At 37.2% G+C, this 21,676-nt stretch overlaps 1 protein-coding gene across 1 annotated transcript in view; it reads right to left on the reverse strand.

Annotated features, from left to right (window-relative positions):
• The window catches only part of ZNF407 (zinc finger protein 407), a 335,270-nt gene that overhangs the window by 114,786 nt on the left and 198,808 nt on the right, over positions 1–21,676 (reverse strand). The window contains 2 exon segments of the mRNA XM_039710997.1: positions 10,658–10,778; positions 18,778–18,861. Of these exon segments, the coding sequence (XP_039566931.1) occupies positions 10,658–10,778; positions 18,778–18,861 (205 nt within the window).

Below are 21,676 nucleotides of genomic sequence, written 5' to 3' on the forward strand. Positions count from 1 at the left end.
ATGCATTCATGCCCTGTTAACTAAATCTCCCACTGCACCAATGCACCAAACAACAGTTCCCCAACATGTTCCTTCAGGATATCCCCATCCAAGAAAAAACAGTTGTTCTGGGTAGTGAGGCTGGATTGTAAGAGAGAAGAATGCATGACAGCTGAATTTTGCCTGACTGGCGTGATTTTTTTTTTCACTCCTCTCCTCATCCACCTCTTTCAGGAAACATGAACTTAATTTATCTCAGCAGCTACTACAGAGTGCCAGTTTTCACTGAAACTGGCCAACAACTTAAAAAGTTATTAAAGAAATGAGTGAAAGATGGATGGATGGGCTGGCATAAGTCTCACAATAAGTTAGGGACAGAAGGCCAAAAAACAATCTTTGTCAACTGATTAAAAAAAACCCTGCTTTTCCAAACTAAAGATACATCTTTTTTCCTGAAACCAAAACAAATTACTAATGGCTTTTTATATGTTAAAATACCCATATAAGTGATCTCCAAAATTTGCTAATGGAAATGGTTCTCTGCATTTTAAAAAGAGCTTTTTAACAAAAATATGTCTGAAACACCATATTTTTCCAATGAAACATCATCAGAACTTAAGAATTTACTTTAGTAGTTAAACAACTTTAAAATGGTTCTAAGTATTGCTTCCCCTGTAGATTGTGCATGCAAAATTTCAACAGAAATGTTTTGAAGAAGCTCATTTTGAGAAGGCTTTCCACATGGGATTTGCAGCAGAACAAATAATGTCCCATGCTACAGTTGTTAGAGAGAATCCATAATCATCTTGAACGGGAATTGAAGGAGCATGCACGGAAGTTACAAACATAAAACAATAAATACTATCTTTTAAGGGGTATTAGCAATATCACAATGAATCACAGGATCAGATAGTTTATATCAGTAGAACCACTAGCTGTGTTTACAGGATTATAACACAAATAATTTTAGAGTATTATGAAATGAAGAGTTTGTGGGTTTTAAATGATAACTTCACTAAATATATATATAACAAAGATAGCAATGCTGAAGAACACCAGGAGAAGTATCCTTTTAATGCATTAACTAAAAATGTGGATTTATGGGTATAGATCTATATTCTAGGAACCACAGTGAGCTGGGTGGTTTGCTTAAGTGGAACGAAAAAGAAACCTGGGAAAAAAACCTGTGCGCTTACAGAAGGAGGTGGGAAAACATCAAGGAATGTCTCCACTCCAATCCCCTGACCCATGGGGGTGGGAGAGAGGAGAACACTGTTGCATTAGCTTGTTCCATTGCATTAGGCACACTAAGCCTCAGCATATCTAACTTGATGAGGAGATGATGAGGTGTGCTGTACCAACCTCATCTTTTCTCTGAAGACACAAAGTAAGAAGTAGCTTTGACCCAATGCATCCAAAACTGCAGAGCAACCTTTTGTTCATATATATTTTCTCTCCTTAATTCCTTTTCCATTATTAAAAGAGCATATTTTAAAACACATTAAAAAAAAAAAAAGATAACACCAGAGCAGTATTCCATCACTTGCAATAACTAACCTGCATGCTTTATATGCTGGTTATTCCCTAGAAGTCTCAGCTATATCTACAGCTATTATTCAGACCTAAACAGGTCTACCAAAACCACAATAATCATCCCAACCAAGGACAAAATAGCTGTAATAAGCAACTTAATAAGTTACAACAGGACAACAGGCTCCTCTCCAGATTGACTTTTTGTAAGTAAAGCCTCAAGGGAAATAGGGATCCCTGATCCATGACTTATGAGAATAAAGTAGAGTATCATACAACAGAGACTGCAAAATGGTTTTAGGGATGGTGAGCTGTTGTATACCAAATGGCTTGTCTTCCTTATGCCATATTTTCCCATGGAGAATGCAACACCTTCTTCCAGCCGCTCAGGAAGGAGAAAAGGCAACAATGAACAATGCAAACCTTGAGACAAGCTCTCTCCTGGCCAACACTAAGCAGCAACTTTGAACCCACAGTTCAAAGCAACATCTTCAGAACCCTGAGCTCCCAAATCAAGAATGCCTCTCTCTCCAAAACAAAAAGCTGAGGTTCTCAGAGATGAGCTTTCAGCCCATAGGGGTAACCCACAACACTGGGAAGAGGGTGGCCAGGAGCACCAGACTTCCAAACGCCAGGTGCTGATGCTGCTCCAGAGCCTCAGTCCCACCCTACATATGGTGGTGCCTGGCAGACACTCTCCAGCTGCACTGCAGAGGTGCAGCCTGGTGTGGCGAGCTCACACTTCCACTCTGCAGCTGGGGAAACAGTGGTGGTGACAGAGGCTTTAGTACCTGAGTTCCAAAAGTGACCCAACATACCTCCCCAGGAGAATTTGGGCAGAAGGTGGTGCAGAGACAAGGGCAACTCTGCTGGAATGTGCAAGGAATTTTATTCAACTTTAATAAATCAGGAATTTCTAACAATGCCAAATTTATCTGGAAAATTGCTCACCATTTCTAATGCATTAAAAGTATCTAAGTAGCAAGCTTTTCTCAAACACAAAAGCTCTTTTCTTTCCCTATTTTACTTGCTACTCAGCAGTTCTTTTCTTTATCTCATTTTCATCAGACTTTAAACAGAAAAAGCCTTTCCCTTTCTTCCCCTTGCACTACAGTATACCTCTTTCTGGGACTTCAGAACAGAATTTCTTTCTGTGACTTCCCCATATTTAATCTGTTTTGTATGTCACATGTGAAGGAGGAAGAAGGAAAGTTGTCACAGACAGCATTAACACAGGAACTTGTTTTACAGGGTAGTAGCCATGCAGCCTGGAGAATAAACCCCACACAACACAACAGGCTCGTGTCAATCAATTTCATCTTGGAGACCTATAATGCTACCAAAGTAATTTCAGATTGCTAGCTACCTGCCACATAGTTAGATGGTAGCTATCAGCAGTAATAATAATAATAATAATAATAATAATAATAATAATAATAATAACAACAACAACAACAGCAATTCCTTGTAGATTTCATCACCCTCAAAGATAGCACTGGGGATTAAGCAATGGCAAAAGAAACAAACAAATTAATTATTTTATTCTCTGCTGGCAGGCAAGAGCAAAGAAAACATATACGGTTGTTTTAATATTTTTTAAAATATGTTTTACACAAAAGGCTCACATTAATTAAGCTATGATGCCAATGATTATTTTTAGATCAAACCATTCTACCAAATGGAAGTTGATTTGTAGACATAAAAAAAATCTCCATTATACTTTTTATCAAAAGCATTGTAAAAATAGGAAATTACAGGTCTTTTTGCTACTACAAGCTATATTAAGACCATAGCATTGCTGTTCATCTTGTGGTTAATACTAAAATGTTATTTACTATCAAAATACAACATACTTAGGATTGTTTTAATTTGAATAATATGCTGGTGTTTCAGATTGATAAACATGAATTAAGTATATATTAAATATAAATATACATGTATTTATGACAACATATTTATGCTCTTTGAGAAAGAGGAATAGATGAGACAGTGATGACTACATATGATAGCAAAAAAAGAAGTGTGAGGACAGAGAGAAGATAAAATGCGATAAAATAATACATTAGTTACATTAATCTGTGTAAAGTGGTCTTATTCATATTTCCTAGACACTAAATACTTCAAGGTTCTGGGTTAAGTGTCTTGGACACTGATTCAGAAAAAACAGCATCAGTTCGGCAGGGAAGGGGCTGCCTCAGAAACATTTAGAGACAAAGCCCAAATTGAACAGTAAGGGAAAGACAATGATTACTGACCGAAATCAGGAGACAATGTTTTTTCAGAACTTAAACTGTGAACAAATTACAAAGTGCTGGCCTACAATCAAGACAGGCTGTAACAAAGAGATGCTGAAACCAGATATTAATTTTTACATTGATATCAAAATGGCTTCAAGTCTCAGTAACATTAAACTCAGCAGTCTCCTTTCAGTAATTTAGCACAGCATTTAGGCTTAAACAGGTCCCTTAAAAGTTGTCCTTCAAAGGACTCAACCTAAAATGAGACTAGAATAGTATTATCAGTGTTTGCAATTGCATCACCACTTAAGGCAGAGCCTTAAAGTCCCAAGTTCGGTGTTAGCATGAGAATCACAGACCCATTTGAAAGGCATATTTTAATTCCTCTTTCTTAGAGTGGCAATCGGGGCGGGGGGAACAACCCCTAAGAATAAACAAGTAAATAAAATAAATAAATAAATAAATTAATAAGAAGGAAAAACCCAAAACAACTAAAGAGGTAGAAGGCCTCTTCATACCTCTTATTGATGAATTTCCTCAACAAGTATTAGTCATTAAAATCAGTAAAAGTCCATACTACCCTACTACCAAGTAGAGTGCATTTACTACGCTTTTAATTACAAATGTGGAGGACCTCAAGAAATGATGACAGTATTTCATGCTGTGCCAAGGCCTCTTAGCATGGCAACTTCCCAGCAGACCACAGTCACCGAGTCAGCGCATGCCAGTGCACATGTGTGTGCTCGGACACCTATCCCCTCCTAAAAAACAATCGTACACACACGTTCTCTTAAGCACTCCAGGCAGTGACATTGGACAGGGACAGCTTTGAGAGACAGAGCCCACGTTCTTTTATACACTGCCACCAAGGATTGCCCAAAACTGCAGAGACACAGTTTCTCAGTCAGGGCAGACAGCACAGACACGTCCCAACAAGGGTCATGTCGTTACCTGTGTGCTCTGCGGTTCCGAGTGTCAGGAATTACATCTGCTCAAGCTGGTTAGCCTGAGAGCTGATCTGCATTGGCTACTGCAACACTGCATTTTTTCATTCTGAGTTCACCATATAAAATATGTGCTATAACTAACGTGAATATAAGAGGTTTTATTAAGCCACAGAAACATTACAAAAGGGAATAATGCTGACCATTGTTTTGTATGCCATGTATTCACTGGAATAATTAAAATGTTTTTGCAACTATATCTAAATTCTATTTCAGATTATTTTTCTTTTAAAGACTTAAATGCTACAACATATTTTATTCCAGATTATTAGAAATATTTCCAAATATTTTACCTGAATGTTTATTAAAAACTAAGGAGGGAATAATATTCTGAGTTTTCATCTGGGAACTGTGCCCATGCACTGACAGAATGTCTCTCTAAACTTCTATCTTCATTTGTTTATAAGTCTCCTAGCACTAGGCACTGGATATCCTCAACTCTTGCTGCTGAACACAACAGAAGCTGGAGTACTTCCCAAAGGCCCTGTTTCCTGTATTACATACCTGCTTTATTTTCCGTAACAACTTTGTATTTACAAAGTATATGCACCATGTTTTTTCCAATTCTGCATTTGTGTGTATATAAATATATATATAAGTGTTCTCTAGTGCAATGCTGGTTGCCACCTGGAATCCTCATCAGCCTATATAGCTGTATTACTTAGTTATTTCCTACACAGGCATATTAAATTTCACTGGTTACAAAGCACATGTTGATATTAATGTTTTAATGATAAATATACTGTTTTCATCATTTTATGTAGAATTTGCCTTAACAGCCTTTCAGTTTTGCTATGAATTAGTATGTATTGTTACCTCATCAGTAAAGTAGTCCCTAGTTATCTTTGATGTAACAAGGGAATAGTGCACAGCTGATGCAATCATACCTAAAAGTTATTGAATTCACCAAAACAGAGAGAAAACACTTACTTTGCACATTCTTATGACTTAGGTGCAAATCCTGGAGTGTATTATAAACTGGTCTTTACAACCTATGAACAGATACTGTAAGTCAGACAGAAATAGGAACTCCCTAGGGATGCTGTCCAAAAAAAGAAAAGTAGCCCCTGTGGAGTAACTCCTCCTAAGTCATGCTGCTGCTGCTGCTGAAAATATGCAATGAATCCGTCTGCAGCTGGAATTTCAGATGCCATAATCCCTTACAGAATGTTGTCTAATTATTTTATTATGCATAATAAATGTAAAATATTTATTTTAGCTTACATAATAATATTAAAAATGTATGCTATTTATTCTCAGTCTTGTAAGACATCCTTCGCAAGTCATATACTTTATAGAAAGGAATGCATGCTGTTTTGCTGGTCTGGCTGTTTGTTTTATCCAGCTTCTACACCTCCTTATCTGTGGCTAAGGAATACCCCTGCATATTGCCTTCCATTCCCTCACCACCATGGGTACTCTGTGCAAAATGAACCATACAGTGGAATCCCAAAGAACTGAAAATTATTTTCTTTAATCACAGCAGAGGGATGGCCTGAAGCATATTAACATAATATCAGTCCCACACTCTTGTGGTCAAAGTAGTAGCAATACTCTTTCTGCATCACAAAGCTATGCAAGTGCTTCTCCTGAGCACTGTAATCCAACAAATTTGATCATGTGAGAAAAGCAGAGTTCTGCCTTTTTTATGCTCCCCCCATGTAACTCAGATCCATTTCACTGAAACATCCCTCTCACACACCATAAACATAAATTGCCTGAGAAGTTGTAGTAGTTATATAGAAAATCAGAAAAAATGGGAGTTAAATTTAAAAGCTTACATATGAATAAATGAGATTTCCCTTTCTTAGACACATGCAAAAAATGAGTTTAGTTCTGAAAATGCTGTATATCTGCATCTTTCATTCACAACATCAGACTTAGGGGAATTTTTCACTTCTGCAATCAGGATAAATTCAGGTGATTAACTATGCCACAGGTTTAGAAAGTCTGTCCACAGACTATACAGCCAACAGATTCAAAAACCTGTGTTACAGACGCTGTTTGAATTCAGGATGTTATACAGCTCTTCAGTGTGTACTGTGCCCACTATCAAATGCAAACAGTATTGTTGTCAGTGTTACTCCAGGATGGTGTCATCTGAAAAGTTCAGCCACATAACACATCTTTTTAAATGACTAAGAAATATAAAATAAGCATTGCATAAGTAATGGTAGTGCAGGGCCCTGAGAGACCAATTCTGTATTATAAAATTAGGTTGAACATTAATTAAGAGTGAATGAATATATTTGTATGACAAAGCACATTGACTTAAGAATGGAGAGACATGCTGTGTGATTTGAAAAAGTAAATGCAAAGGAAAATCATGCATATTTTTATCTAAATAGGAAAAACCTAAATTGAAAACCCAAATATGAAAAATATGTAATCAAAAATACAAGTAAATATTTGTGTTTTTGAATATTATACTTTGCTTCCTTCTAAAGGATTTTTAAAACTAGACTGAAAACATAATTTCAAATTATAATTGTTACTGGAAGTTCCATACTACTGGATCGAAAAGCAGATGTCAATTTTTTTTGTCATTAAAATACAAAAGATTTAGACAAAAATAAATATCAAGTGGTCACAGTACAAAAACTAGAGATGAAAGGGAACATTTTTCACAAGAATACTGAAGTACAACTATAAGCATATGCATACTATAGAGAATTTATAATTTGTGAGCTAAAAATGCTAAGTTAGTTTACTATTCCCTTCAGAAAACCACATCCATTCATGTCTTTTTCTAGTTAAAAAAAGAATGTCTCATGCTGTGTGCTATATAGGGAATAAATTGCCTTTTCTGTTCCATGCAGCCAAAATCACTCTTTTCCCCATAGTATCATACAGTTTATCATACTTCAGTTTATAAAGTTTATAACAGTTCCTAAATTCAGATTAGTTTCTTCCAATAGCCCTTTTTCGGTCCTTCTGGCCAGGGTTATCTAGCCTTTCACTCACTAGACTGGCAAGAATTTTTGCAGGATGATTATTCACAATTTCAGGCTGAGGAATTGAAAAGCTTGAAGTCAAGAATCTCCAAGAATACTCTGAACACCAAATGAGCTGAATGGGGATCATTTAACTATCTTGTACTTAGCCACTGTTTTAATTCAAGTGTCTCAAACTACTTTATAGAACAGAGATCAGTTATCAATGAAAGGAAATTTTATATTAGGACTAAAAATACTTTCCTCCATATCCCAACACAAAAAGAGGAATACTCACATCCCTGAAAGTACAAGGCTCATTAAAGAGTCTGCAGTTGCCAAGCAACACTAAACAGCAACACATGAAATAGTCTGGATGAACTTACAGAGCAAGGGCCGAGCTCACAGTATCACAATGAGACTTCAACCACTAGACTTAGGGTGAATTTTATCACTAGATCAGCAGATTTTAAAATCTTCATTTTAACATTTTCTCTAGATGACACTTGCAAGACTACATACCATCTGCTGAACTGGTGCAAACAGTATTATTTACAGAGTTGCTGTAACTTTCGTTTAAAAGAGAAATACTGCGTGACTTGACAAGGAGGCAATATGTGATTCCTTTAAAGTTGTAGTTTAAAATGAAGAGAGAGGTGGATAGAGAGCAGAACATATACTTGCCAACAGGGCTGGCTAATATCCCAGGACTGTGGAAACTGGCAGGCACAAGCAGGACTGCTGAGCTAAGAAATACAGCAGCCCCTCTATGGGCTCCTCTGCAGCTACACAGAGTGCCTCTCTGCCTCTATGAACTTGCAGCAGCAGCAGCAGCATAGCTCTGGTTCCTGCATCCCTACCAGATGTTTTTCAGCTGAGCTTGGAACACATTTCCTGCAGAATCAAAGCTTCATCAGCTGGTATCTGTAGAGATCAGCCTCCAAAGGTTAGGTCAAAATTGGTCTGTGAAGGATGGAAACTAACATTCTATTGTCATGAAACATTTATTTTTCAATAATATAAAAGCGGGGCATTCCCAGATATTTCTTGTTAATCCTGATAAAATATGCTATGCTTGCATATTCTCTAATAACCTCCAGTATAATAAAATACTCTTAAAACTTTCTATTTCTTGGAATTTATATCCCATATAGAAAACTCTTTATCCAAAGTAAAATTATCTCCTGTCTTTCATTCAACAGAGCACTGGGTTATGCATTTTGTCATCCTGAGTGAGGGAAGCGCATCCACTCATTGGATGTGTGTATCAATCCCCAAACTGATTCACATCTACAACACTCCCAGTCTCTTGGGTCTTCAAGCCAGGATCTCAAACCCACTGTAACCCACTTCTCATTACCTAGCCATGTAATAAGACTAATCCTGCCAGTTGGAATGATTCAGTAAAAGTGGATGACCACAAGATTAAGTATCCTAAAACACACAGCATTAAAGACAGCACTTCTTTTACCTTCAGTGCAGCACATCATGTCACACTAATGCTTACATGCTCTCACTTCACTCAACACAGACCTTTTAACACAACTGCTCTGACAAATGAAAACCACCTCTAGTTCCTCGATGACTTACTGAAGCTGACAAAACCACTTCAACTTATAAAGAAAAATATAAAGAAAGCAGTGACACCCTAAGGTAGCAGCATAGAAACATAGCCCCTTCCCCCTGAGGTTATCAAATTCAGTTCTCTGCAGTTCTAGTATGTGATTTAATGGGTGCTCAGTACAGAAGAGTTCACAGAATGTTTGCCCCACACAAATAAAAAAACAATGATGTTTTGTACAGGAAATGTGTGACCACTGCAGAAGCTTTTCTGTACAAGAGTTTTCTGTAAAGTAGCTCATAAATAGCATGAAAACAGGTATTATGAGAGCAGATAGGCTTCATTATGTAGTCTTGCTTTAGGAAACTACATTGAAACTTATACTAAAGGAACATTACAGTTGTATGTTCAGCATGAAAAGAAAATAAAAAATGCTATAGGGGTATAATAAAATGTTTAACATTTCCCTCTAGTGTGCATGCATCACAACACATACATCTAATCATATACCATTTATCAAATGTAATGCTGATTTTTAAAAACTTTTTGAACATCAACTCTTGCAAATTGCCCACAAAATACTTCTATGGATTCCTTTATGGTACACATAGACTAGCCACCTCACTGCAAGGTATTAAAAGTATTCCAGAATGCAGAAGTGTATTTAAGAGCAAAGATGCACTTAATAACCAATAAGAGATCATTTAACAAGTAGTCTAGAACAAGCCAAAGACACAGGCAATAAGCACCAGAAGTAATCTGCACTGTTCAGTCATATGATTCCTTTAAAATTTAAACTTTAAATTTAAAATTTCAACTGCCCTAACATGGGGATGGGTTTTAGTGGTGTAACACGGGAGGCTTTGCAATGCAACTAACCCTATGGCCAACTTCCATCCTAACACCCTGGCTAGCAAGGAAAAGGAAAACTGGAGCAGAACTGTTCAGAGAAGACTCTGAAGAACTGTAACTAGCTCAAGTTGTTTCCAGTTCTAATAAGTGTCTGGTGAGTATTTATGCTGGTAAGCCTTTTAGAGAACTTTTCTTTTCTTGGTGAAATGGTTGCAACTCAACCAAGAAAAATTTCAAAACCGCAAATGATTTGAAAAGGCAATGTAGATAAGCAGCCTCACCACAGAGAATTCAAACAGACACTGGAGCAGCTGTGAAACAAACACTCAACATTAGCACTGTAGTGTTACCACTAAAAGGTTTCCCATCATTTGTTGTTCTTTATAAAGTAACACCAAATACTGAAGACTAAGTTTTTAAATTTAGCTCCTAATTTAATATGTAATTACTGCTGCCCTGATGGTGTTTTAATGGCAATATATTTTTATTGGTGACTTCAAATGAACCTCATCTGATCACCTTAACCCTTCTCTCATCATGCTTTAGTTAATGACTCATTACCTGTAGTCACACCAGGGACATCTGTAAGGCTTTTCTCCAGTATGGACACGCTTATGTCGTGTCAGATGCGATTGTGTTGTGGAAGCAAAGTTACACTCATCACATTTGAACGGTTTCTCTCCTAGAAGGTGACAAGAGAAGATTATCAGTTTTCATCTACAGAAAAGGAAGACAAACCCAAATTTCTGGCATATCCCTTGAGACATCTTTTAACCTGTGTGTATATATATATAGCAAACACAAACACAACATAAATTTCCAAATACAATGCATTAACTGCAAAATATGACAGAAACACATCAGTATCCAACTGCCTTCCCACAGGGAATTACACAGCAGCAAAAAGGAGGAGAAAGAACAGCACTGAAACAGAGTAACCTTGTTACTGGGTCTTACTCCATGAAAATACCCTAACCAGGTGACAGTCATTTGTCTCACACCACATCTTCTCTTCAGTCTGGGCCAAGAACAGCCCCAAAAGCAACACAGGGGGAGGCAGAAGGTGAAAATCACACTGATGCTTGTATTCAGCATATGCTCAGAAAGGAACATCTCCAGGTGAAAAGTGTCTTTTTTCTATCTCCAACCTAAATTTTTAATGTTATCCTTTAAATAACATAAATAAACTGGGACTGAGAATATGAAACAGAATTCTCCACTCTCCCTATCTTGCCTGTTAGTCTGCCCTTGTGAATATTTTCTGAACAGTAGGCCAATTTTCAGCAGAAGGACTTGAAAGGTTAGTGAAAATAAAACAAACAAACACCAACTACTAAACTTTGACTAGCACAATATTTTCAGATTACTAAAATTCAATCTCTGCTGAATGTACAGCCGCACTGAAAATTTCTAGAGGACTACTAACTGAAGAAAAGTATGGAGAAACTAAAAGCCAGTCCCTGACTTAGGTGATCTTCACTGCAGTGTGCAAGCCTTCCAATGCATTTATCTAAAAACTATATAAAGAATCAACATCCCTGACTTAAGAAATCTGGATAAAACTGCTAGGAACAGACATGTACCTTGTAGACTGTTCAGAGACCTAGGAAAGGCAGTTTCAAATTGAACCATAAGCCTATTAGCAGGTATAATATGAAGTTTTTCAGAATGACAGAAGACACACCACCAGCATAAGACTATCAGTAAGATAGTGGCCTTCTGCAATCAGCAGCAACAGGCCACTCCCAAACAGCCATGCCTTCAAGATGAATTTTTCAAGCTGTTTATAGCAGGAGACACTGAAGATTTTGAAACAGACTTCGCCAGAATTCTAAGAACAGAGAGAAATATGCATTTTTCATTCTTGGAGATTGTTGGGGTTTTTCTTCCCAAGGGAAAAAGATACACAAGGCCCTCAAAGCCTGAAAAACGCCTAATGCTGGATGGAAAGAGAACAGAGCAGCTTCCAAAAGCTCCATAAAGAGTTGGAATAATTGCTTTTAGCAGCTGCGGGAGAGAATACCAGCCAATGTTTTTCATTTATTGTTTCATGGGACAAGGAAAGGTGAAGGGGCAGGACACAAAGCCAAAGCCTCCATGCTGGACAAATTGAGACTGCTAGAAAGTATGTCTTTCCTGCCCCAAATGGGGTTTTCTTGTCAGACCCTGACACTCTGCTCTGGAGAAGCTGATTCTCCCAGCAGCTTGCATGGTAGTGGCTGCTGCTTCAATTAAACTCTCTGGGAGGCCATAGACTCCCTAGCAACATAACCTGTTCTTGAACTGAACATTTCCCCTTCTGATTTATTTTATCATCTAGCATTAAAAAAGATAGCAACATTTTCAAGCCTAAGTAGTTAAGCCACAGGTATTTTAGATAACATACATACTTATTTTAACTGCTTTCATTTAAAATACACTAGAATCTTGCCAACTTGCCCCCTTGAAAAAAAAAAAAAAGGCAGATCTGAACTGAAAGGAGATTTTTAGATTTTTAGTTTGCCATTCAGGAGAGAACAAATCAAATAAAGGTTTGCTGCCATGCCAGGGCAGGGCCAGTGGGGCTGACAGCTGAGTGAGGGCCTGTTGAAGCCAGGAGGGCTTGCAAATTCCATCGTGACTGTAAGAAAAATGGTAATCCTCGCCCACTGCTCCAGGAAGTTTCTCCTTAGGAAATCCTTGTGGCTAACTGCTCCTGTCAAGTAGACTATGTGTAAATCTCACCTGACAGAAAATACATCACAGTAGTACCACACAACAAAAGGCAACTAAATGGGGAGGAAAAAAGACAGCCTAGCACAGCCTGTAATTCTTAGCAGCTGTACATATGAAACAATATTTTTATGGAAAATCAACCAGGTTAATTAGTACAGTTGAAAAAAACCTAAAAGACAACTAGGTATTTCTTTGGGTTGGGTAGTATTGAAGAACATATTAGCTGCAGGAGTACTTTTATTTATTTGTTTATTTATTAAAGCTTTCCACAGACCTACTGATTTAAGAGTTTTTTGTCTTCTCTATCTATGGGCCAGGATGCTTTTAATCGGTCTTTGTGTCCCAGCTTTTCCTCCACCCTTCTTGCCCCCAGACATTTCAGGCAATAAACATAATTCTTTTAATATGGGCTGCCATTAAAAATTCCAAGAGGACTCTTGTTCAGCCCCTGTCAAGGTTCTAATTTATACAAAATTAAAATTACACGAATAAAGATATCAGTATTGACAGTATTTTTTAAAACAATAGTATGTAATAACTTTAAAATAGTGTATCCATAACCACAAGGACAAAGTCTATTCTATTTAAAGACCATTAAAGGTTAAAAAAATTAAATCACCCCCTCACCCATTGCCACTACAGAAGACTAATCTGTCTCTCACCATCTCTACCTTTGTCAATAACAAGCCGCATGAAAAAAAAGATAGGCGCCCCAAAATGACTCAATGGTCAACAAGCTCTATGGAGGAACAAAAAAGAAGGACACACATTCCGAGATCAAGGACCTGCTGTGTGGGGGTTTACTTTGTTTTTAACACAAGCACTTTCAAAAAACTACATTTCCTGACCACGGGATTACAAAGGAAATGGCTTTGCATTTTTGACAATACTGCAACCAACTTCTGAAGTGCATCTGTTGGTTAAGTCACCTGACATGGAAAATTTGTGCTTCAACAATCAAAAATTGGCGGAGAAAATGACAAAAGGACCGCTTCATACAGAACACTAGTATATAAAAGCTGCTGCTAACCAGTAACTTCAGTTTTCTCTTTTTCTCTTGCTACTTAGAGAAAGCTACTTGCTTTCTCTTTCACTTAGAGAAATTGGAAATTTCTTTAAGGTAGGGAGAAAGTTTTAAAAGCCCAGTTTTTTGAGGTCTTTGCTGGTCAAAGGTGTGCTATAATCAGTTTGCCAATCTACTGTAAATGGTGTAAATAGAAAAAGGAAAACAACAAAGATGCTCTTCAAATTTCATCTCTTGCTGAAAAGAAAAATAAGTCTTCTTACTGTGCTGCATTTCCTGTGGTATTCAACATTATAATTCTTTTAAGCTGTGGTGGGGAAGTTGAAGGGAAGAAGCTACATTATACATATAAATTCAATGCCGAGTAATGTAACTACACATTAAAGTCAAAGAGCAGTTCACATGAGAAATAGAAACACAAAGTGAGTCACTCATCTGGATAAAAACACATATATTATTAAATTTTCTTTCTTTATTACATTGACCTATAAATGTCTTGAGATGAGTGAGCAGAAGCAATCATACAAACAGTGCTCTGTACAATATAAGCTACCATCTTCAAAAATGCATGAAAATATTTGAACAAAGACACAATCTCCTTAAGCAGTTCCCCAGGTTCATGGTGACTGCCACAGGAGTGCACAGTAAGTGTACTTACCCACTAACACTTTACTACTGTGATGTACTTCTACCAACCCTGGGAAGATCCCACCACAACCAACACATGGAAAGCAAATGCTGACTGTTGATGTGTAGAAGATGAGAATGGGGTTTTTGCAATTTGCAGGAGTACTAACCAACATTAAAAAAGGGATTTCATGCAAGAGAACACAGGCTGTGACTGATCAGCACTGTGGGACTGAGTCAGCTACTAAAGCACAACAGGGAAGTTTACTGGGAAACATGTAGAAGAATGGGCAAACAAAGGAGGTGAGCAGTACAATAAGAGCAAGAACATAAAGAAAAGATATTTTAAAATTATAAATTGTTTCATATCAAGCCAGAAATAATCACCCTTGCTTGTTTTTTATTCCTAGTTGATCATGATTAAGGCAAAATATTTAAATTATCTGATATTATATGCTTTTTGTATGTGTGTGTGTGAATTTTTGGTGGCTGATTTAGAGGTTATGTATCCTCTTGTGTTACAAAATTCAGGTTCAATTCTTTGTGTAATTCAACTTACTCTAAACCCAGCAGAAAACTATCTTCAGGAAGGTTTTCTTACTGGAACAAAATAAGAATCAAAAAAACTTGCTTCAGGATGACTCAAAACACAATATCTTGTCCCCGCAGCCTTGTTGAGACACCAGAACTGCAGCATCTATGTTCCTGCAGCACTGCAAACCATCCCTTATTGACTGCACAGCACCAGCGATACTGCGAGCAGTCCAAGCTTCCTAAGACAGTTTATCAGAGCCTAGGCAGCCACAAGTGCCTATTGTAAAGCATTTGGCAGACAGAGATGTACAGAGATGTAAGTATTCCTTTCAGTGTGATAAAATTCTGGACCACAAACTCTGGACCATACCTTAACCAATTGCTTCAATTCACAAAACAGAAGTTTACACCTTGGATATTTACATCATCAGTGAAAGACTTTGAGAATATCAGAGACAGATTCCTGCAGAATACAACTGGAAGAAAGTGCACTTGGGTCATAAAATAAAGTTGGAACATCTTCCCAGGACAAAATCAGCCAACAAAATAACTTATTCTCCGTCCAAAATGTACGTTTCTCACAGGACCAGGTCATCGTTACAGACACAATGTATTTAAAACAGAATAAAAATATCAACTGGTAACACACCAGGATTCTCTTGGTAGGTCAAATTATTTGTTCCTACTTTACAGTTGAGATGGCCTATATCAAGGAAATCTTTATGAAAATGCATCATGTTTACAACTATATTAAGTACTAAAGTTTTTCTCTTAAAACTAATGGCTTTTTCTTTCAGTTGAACATTCCCATGCTTCTTTTCATTCAAAACAAAAAAACATCTCTTCAAAGGATAACTCCTATTTACCAAAGTGGTCTCTATAGTTTGCTGCAAGAGTGACTGAGGGTCAGCTTTTTTCAAACCAAGTTATCCTTCATGTTGCCTGTAATATTTCCAAAGAAAATGCATCTTTCACAAGATCAAGGCATTTCTACAGGTACAAAGAAAGAATCTCAACTTAAAAGAGAAGAACAGAGTAAAAAATACCAGAATAAAGAGTATCAAAAGGCTAAGTGGCTGGTCCTACAGCCAGTCTTCCCTTGTGTCAAATCTCCACCAGCAGCTGAACATTTCTCTGGGCTGTCAGGACATCTGAGGCCTTGAGGCTGGGACGAGAGGAGACTTGTTAAGTTGGTTAAGGGTCCTTAACTACATGTAAGGATTTGTTCATTTGCCCTTGAATTGTGGGCCTCTGACAGGTGATAGAAGTAAATTTTGGATTGGAAGATGTTCTGTGTCAGCCCACTTGACAGCTTGTATTACAGTAGGGAATTATTTAAGCCATTTAGAGTATTTTTGATACCTATCCCTTTCCAACGTGATTGTAATTGGCTTTGGCATTATGCTTTGGGAAAATTGTGCCAACTGGAGACAGAGAAAAAAAAAGTAAAAAGAAAAGTACAAGGAGGAATGCAAGAAGCTAATGACTGAGATAAAGTTGAGCACTGGATGAAAAACACAACGGAACCCATGTAAGTGCAACAATGCTAGCAAAGGTGGATTGTGTCATTCTCCTTGAAACAAATAGAAGGTACAGATAATTTTTCTGCTAAAGAATCATCTCTGATTGTTTGTGCCACAGAGGCAGATAAATGCCAAAAAGATAGATCCCTCTGCCTCTGAGATACTGTCCTATATAGTATAAAGTTAATAGCAAAGTAATAACGAGCCTCCAGTCCTGACATAAAATATAAAGTTATGCTTGCTAGATGCAAGCTTCATGATCTATAACCTGTAAATCCCTGTGATCATAGCACAAGAAACCTCTACCACACTGGCAAAAGAAGGGCAAAAATGCCTTAAAAAACCTCGACAGCTTTTCACCAGGAGTACACCATATTTTCAGCCTAATTTTACACATAAATCAGGAAATAAAATAGATTTCCTCTTGGCTGGTGGCCTAATGATACTATATATATATATATATATATTTGATGATAAAGGCTTACAATTCTGAGAAACTAGATCTTCACTCACAACATAGGTACAGACAACATGGGTAAATACAAGAATTTGCATTTCTTCTATATCCCCATCCTGAAAGAACTGTTTACCATTTGTGTGGCTACACTGACTATGAGTCCTAGATGTATGCAAGATCCAATGTGCTCACACGGCAGGACAATCAAAAACAAAAGGTATTTCCTATCCTATTGATAACAATAATTTATTTTTGATAAAGAATTAATTAACTAATCAATTTCTTGGCCCACATTTGTTAAACTTGTGCCAACATGTGAAAATTCTTCAAAGCTCCAGAAAAATGGAAACTTTAATTATAACTGAAGCATACAGCTTCTGTTCCAGTAGTTGTAACTGCTCATATTATCATTCAGAGTGTAATAATAAGATAACTTATTATGTTTACTAAATTACTTTTACTGGTCACTTGAAAAATATAAACTTCCTGCAGTGAATGGGAACTGACTTTGGCAGTACACAAATTTATGTTCCTGGTTATTAGAAAAAAAAAAAATTATGAAAGGAGGATTACTAATGAGACTTGCAAGCAAATTTTGGCCTTGAATACACATATATTTTTTAGAGCTTATCTGTTTCAAGATATTGACTAGCACTGAAAATCCTACCTTTCTGAAAGCATCAAAATCCCCTCCAAATATGGTTGCTTTAAATAAACTAAAAACAGGGTGGGAAGAATTGCTTCAGGCTCTCAAGAAAGAGAGTAGCTGCTCTCCAGGAAATTACACATTTAGATGGTATATGTCCTGAATGAAGATTAGTTTATACAGGGACATAATAAAATCTCCCACTGTGATTCCTTTACAAAATCCATGGAAAATTCATGATGTAACAACTACAGCTTCTCATTTGTTAGCCATTTCTTTCCACTGTACATTAGACAATGGTCACTTAACTCACACTGCAATTCCTGATGATATTACATTATCCTCATGATAGTCAGTAAAACAAAAAACTACAGCGGCTTAAACAGAAACACTTCTATGTCTGTTTGAACAAAATCTATTCAAATAATCAAACACAAGGAACTACTAAAAAGCACAATTAAGGTAGAATGTATTAATAAATGTTTAATACTTACACTTTTTCTGGTCTTCTGAAACTAAGAACCAATTTAATTTTGTCTGATATTAAAATTTTATAACCATGTGGTAGGAAAGTTTTACTAATTCTGGGAGAGAAATCTTGCTTTACATGCCAGCCATGTGGTAACTCTTAAAGTTGCACCTATTAATTACAAAATATCTTAAAATTACAAAAGGGCAACTGAAACAACACTAGCTTTCAACTACACTTCAGTCCAAAAAAATGGATTAATTTATATGTAGTCTCTAATTTTCACCCAGGGACATTCTAGCAGTCTCTTGCAAAATCTTCACAGTAGGTAATCTATTTGGGCCTTGGAAAAAATAAATTAGTAGACTTAGTATTCATTGAGAGAAGAAAGCCAGTCTTCACAATTCTACTTCCTTCAGGGAAAAAAAAAAAAAAAACCCATAAAAACCGAAATCCACCAAAAATACCCCACACTCACCCCCAAAGAATTATTGAAACTCCCAGCTAACAGATTTGATGCAGACCGTGGGCACAGCGATTTCACAAAAATGAGAAAAAGCAAAGCAAACAATGAGCCAATGTCTTATTTGTGCTGCAACGTGCTGTTTGACTTGTGTTACTCCCCAGTGCAGAGGGACTCCCTTGCTGGGGAAAACACAGCGAAGAGCAAAGACAGCTTTACTGACCTGTGTGCTGCCGCCGGTGCTTGGTGAGGGCATGACGTGTCCCGCCGGCAAAGCCACAAAGGTCACAGAGGAACGACTTCTCGCCTGTTGCAACAATAAACAGATGAGGGACTGCGGAGGTCACAGATCATTAAAACATATCTATCAAGGCTTTCAGGGTTACTAATTCCTCCAATCAAATGTTTCCATGTAAATATGTCAAATGGGAATGAAATTACCACTGCGGTTTATTGACTGTGATAAAATCTGAAAAGCACCACTGAACATAATTACATACTTGTCAGACCCATAAAAATTAGCTTTATTATCAATGGAATGGTTTTGTACAACTTCATTTCTGTTAGATGTCTTCCAGATGGGGCTGCTTTATGCACTTGAACAGTTTTTATGCATATCCTGATTTTTTACAATTCCCATACATCTGGCCTTTCTGTGCTGAGTAAAGATTGCCTGGAAAAAAAAGTTAATATACTGTATATATGATTCTGCTTAAATAAAATACATTTAATTTACTAACAAATTAAAGGTACTGAGAAATTTTCAACAGACTAGGTCACAGTCATCTTTAGTTACCTTCTATTTACTAATGAGTATTAAATTATTTTCTTGAATACAAGAAGAGTGCAGGCAACAATAAAAGCCAAATTATTCAGTACCAGTGGCAATTCAGCACTGTTTATGTTTCTAAAGTTTTCATGGCATAAAGAAAACAGGTCTGGGGATTGCTGCTGAAATTGCAGCAGAACTCACATTGTTCGTCTTTAAATGATAATTCTTCATTCCAAACCTCTGGACCAATTTGAGAGATTTTGGCAAGCTCAGTACTCATTAAAAGTGTATAAATGCCCTCTTTTAGGCTCTTTTTTTTCTTTTTTTTTAAACAGAAAAAAAGGCCCTGTTGCCTATAAATACAGTTTATAATTTCACAGCAATATTTTTACTCGGTATGTACTAACATGCACTGACATCTCAGTCCATCAAGGCCACATGGAATGTCATTAAGAAGTAGTAACACTAACCTCAGGTATAGTCTCAAAATCTTGAGATAAGACTGAAATTTTAAATTTTTTTTTAAAGAATCCCACTAGTCATTTGGAGCCAAATTTTCTCCTTCCACAGTAACACAGCAGCGAGGGGGCTGGTGGGGCAATGATGCTGAATTCACTGAAACTAACAATCTCCTTCCAATTCTTCCACATGGGGAAGGAAATTCAGTTCCTACAAAAGATGGCTGGGTTAAGAGGTCTGGTGTCAAATTACCAAGTCCTCCTTCTGTGGAGACAGAAGGATGGAAACCTCCATGCTGTTTATTCCCACATAACCGGGTACAAGAATACACAGACCTTCTGGAAAGGCACAGTGAACTTTGGATACTGTCCACATAAGCAAGAGAGCATCTCGTGAGTGGGAGCTCCCAGGAGAGCCTCTGCCAGGGACCAGCTGCCCTCTCCCACTACCACCTCAATGAGGTCTCTGAGGAACCCCAGCTCCCCACCCCAGATGTCCCAAGTGAGGGAGTCCCTGGGCCCTGTGATACCAGGAGAAAAGCAATTCCAAAGTTTCCAAGGCAGCTCGAATCCTATCACCAAAATGGATGACAAAAGAGCTGATAAACCTCTGCCACGCAGTGAGGCTATGAAATGCAGTGGGCACCTATTTCAGAATTTCACAGTTTCAGAAAAGAGCAAATGGTGCATTGTTACTTTCTGCACCCAAATCTGGCCATGTAAAGCAGACTGAAATTATACAGGACTTTGGGCTTTTAAAAAATTTTGGTCTGTTGATAAGAGTATCCCAGAAGAGAAGCTAAGGTGCAAAATAATTTCAGTATGTCTTTTGGGACTCAATTCCAGCAACCTGTCATTATAATTGAATCTAGAAAAAAAAAAATCAGAAAAAGCAGAACAGAAGCCCATTCTCACTATCACATGAAGAATGTAGTTGTGCTAAATGATGTAACAAAGTTTGAATTTTACTGCAAAATGTTTGACAATAATATTATTGCTGAGGCTATGCATGATTGTTACACAGAGATTTCTACAAAGTGTCTTCCAGGCTTTTTTTAAATTATTTCATGGCATTTTAAAAATCAGGATCTTCAGCATGTAGCACTTCAATTCATCAAAATACTGAAGAAATGGAATAGAATGACTACACATAATGCTTAATTATAATTAAATATTAATTTAATTAATTAATCAATTTAAAGTATAAATCTCTCTAACTAGCACTAATGCCTAACATCCCAGCATAAAATTCACACTTTGAAGTTAAATGCTGTTCCATGCCTACCAAGAAATTGCTCATCATCTATATATTATCATAAATTAGCTCATGTTGTGTTTAACATCCAGGAGCAGACCTCAGTATGGCCTGCAGCTTCATACACTAACAAGGACACAGAGCACCTATAGCATCTTTGCAGGCTCACAGATTTACTGGGTAGTTTATATTTGGGCCTTTGCAGCAGCTTTTGAACCACAAAGGAATCATTCAAAATCAAGCAAGGGCTTTAAAGTAGGGAAACTGATCCATCCCATAAAACAATTTGCCAGTTAAATACTCCACACTCCTCTAGGTCGAATCTAGGAGCTCTCATGCAGGCAGGGCTCTTGAGGGAGGCTTTGGATCTCAAAACATGAGACTGGAGGAAATTTGGCCCCTGTTTTTTAAAATCAGGAAAGGTGGTGTTGCCTCTGATTTTTGCAACATTCATTTTCAGGCATATTAATAAATTAATTATTTTTTGTATGTATCATGGTAAACATACAAATACAAGTATCTCCAGAAACACAGAAAATTTCATCACCTGTGACTTTAAGTTCAGTTGCACAGTATTTCCTAGCCATGAAGCTTGATGGGGGATGAATCCCTCATATCTAGGCATAATATTTCATTT

This window comes from Passer montanus, unplaced genomic scaffold (assembly GCF_014805655.1).
Source record: "Passer montanus isolate IOZ18808 unplaced genomic scaffold, ASM1480565v1 scaffold24, whole genome shotgun sequence".
NCBI lineage: Eukaryota > Metazoa > Chordata > Aves > Passeriformes > Passeridae > Passer > Passer montanus.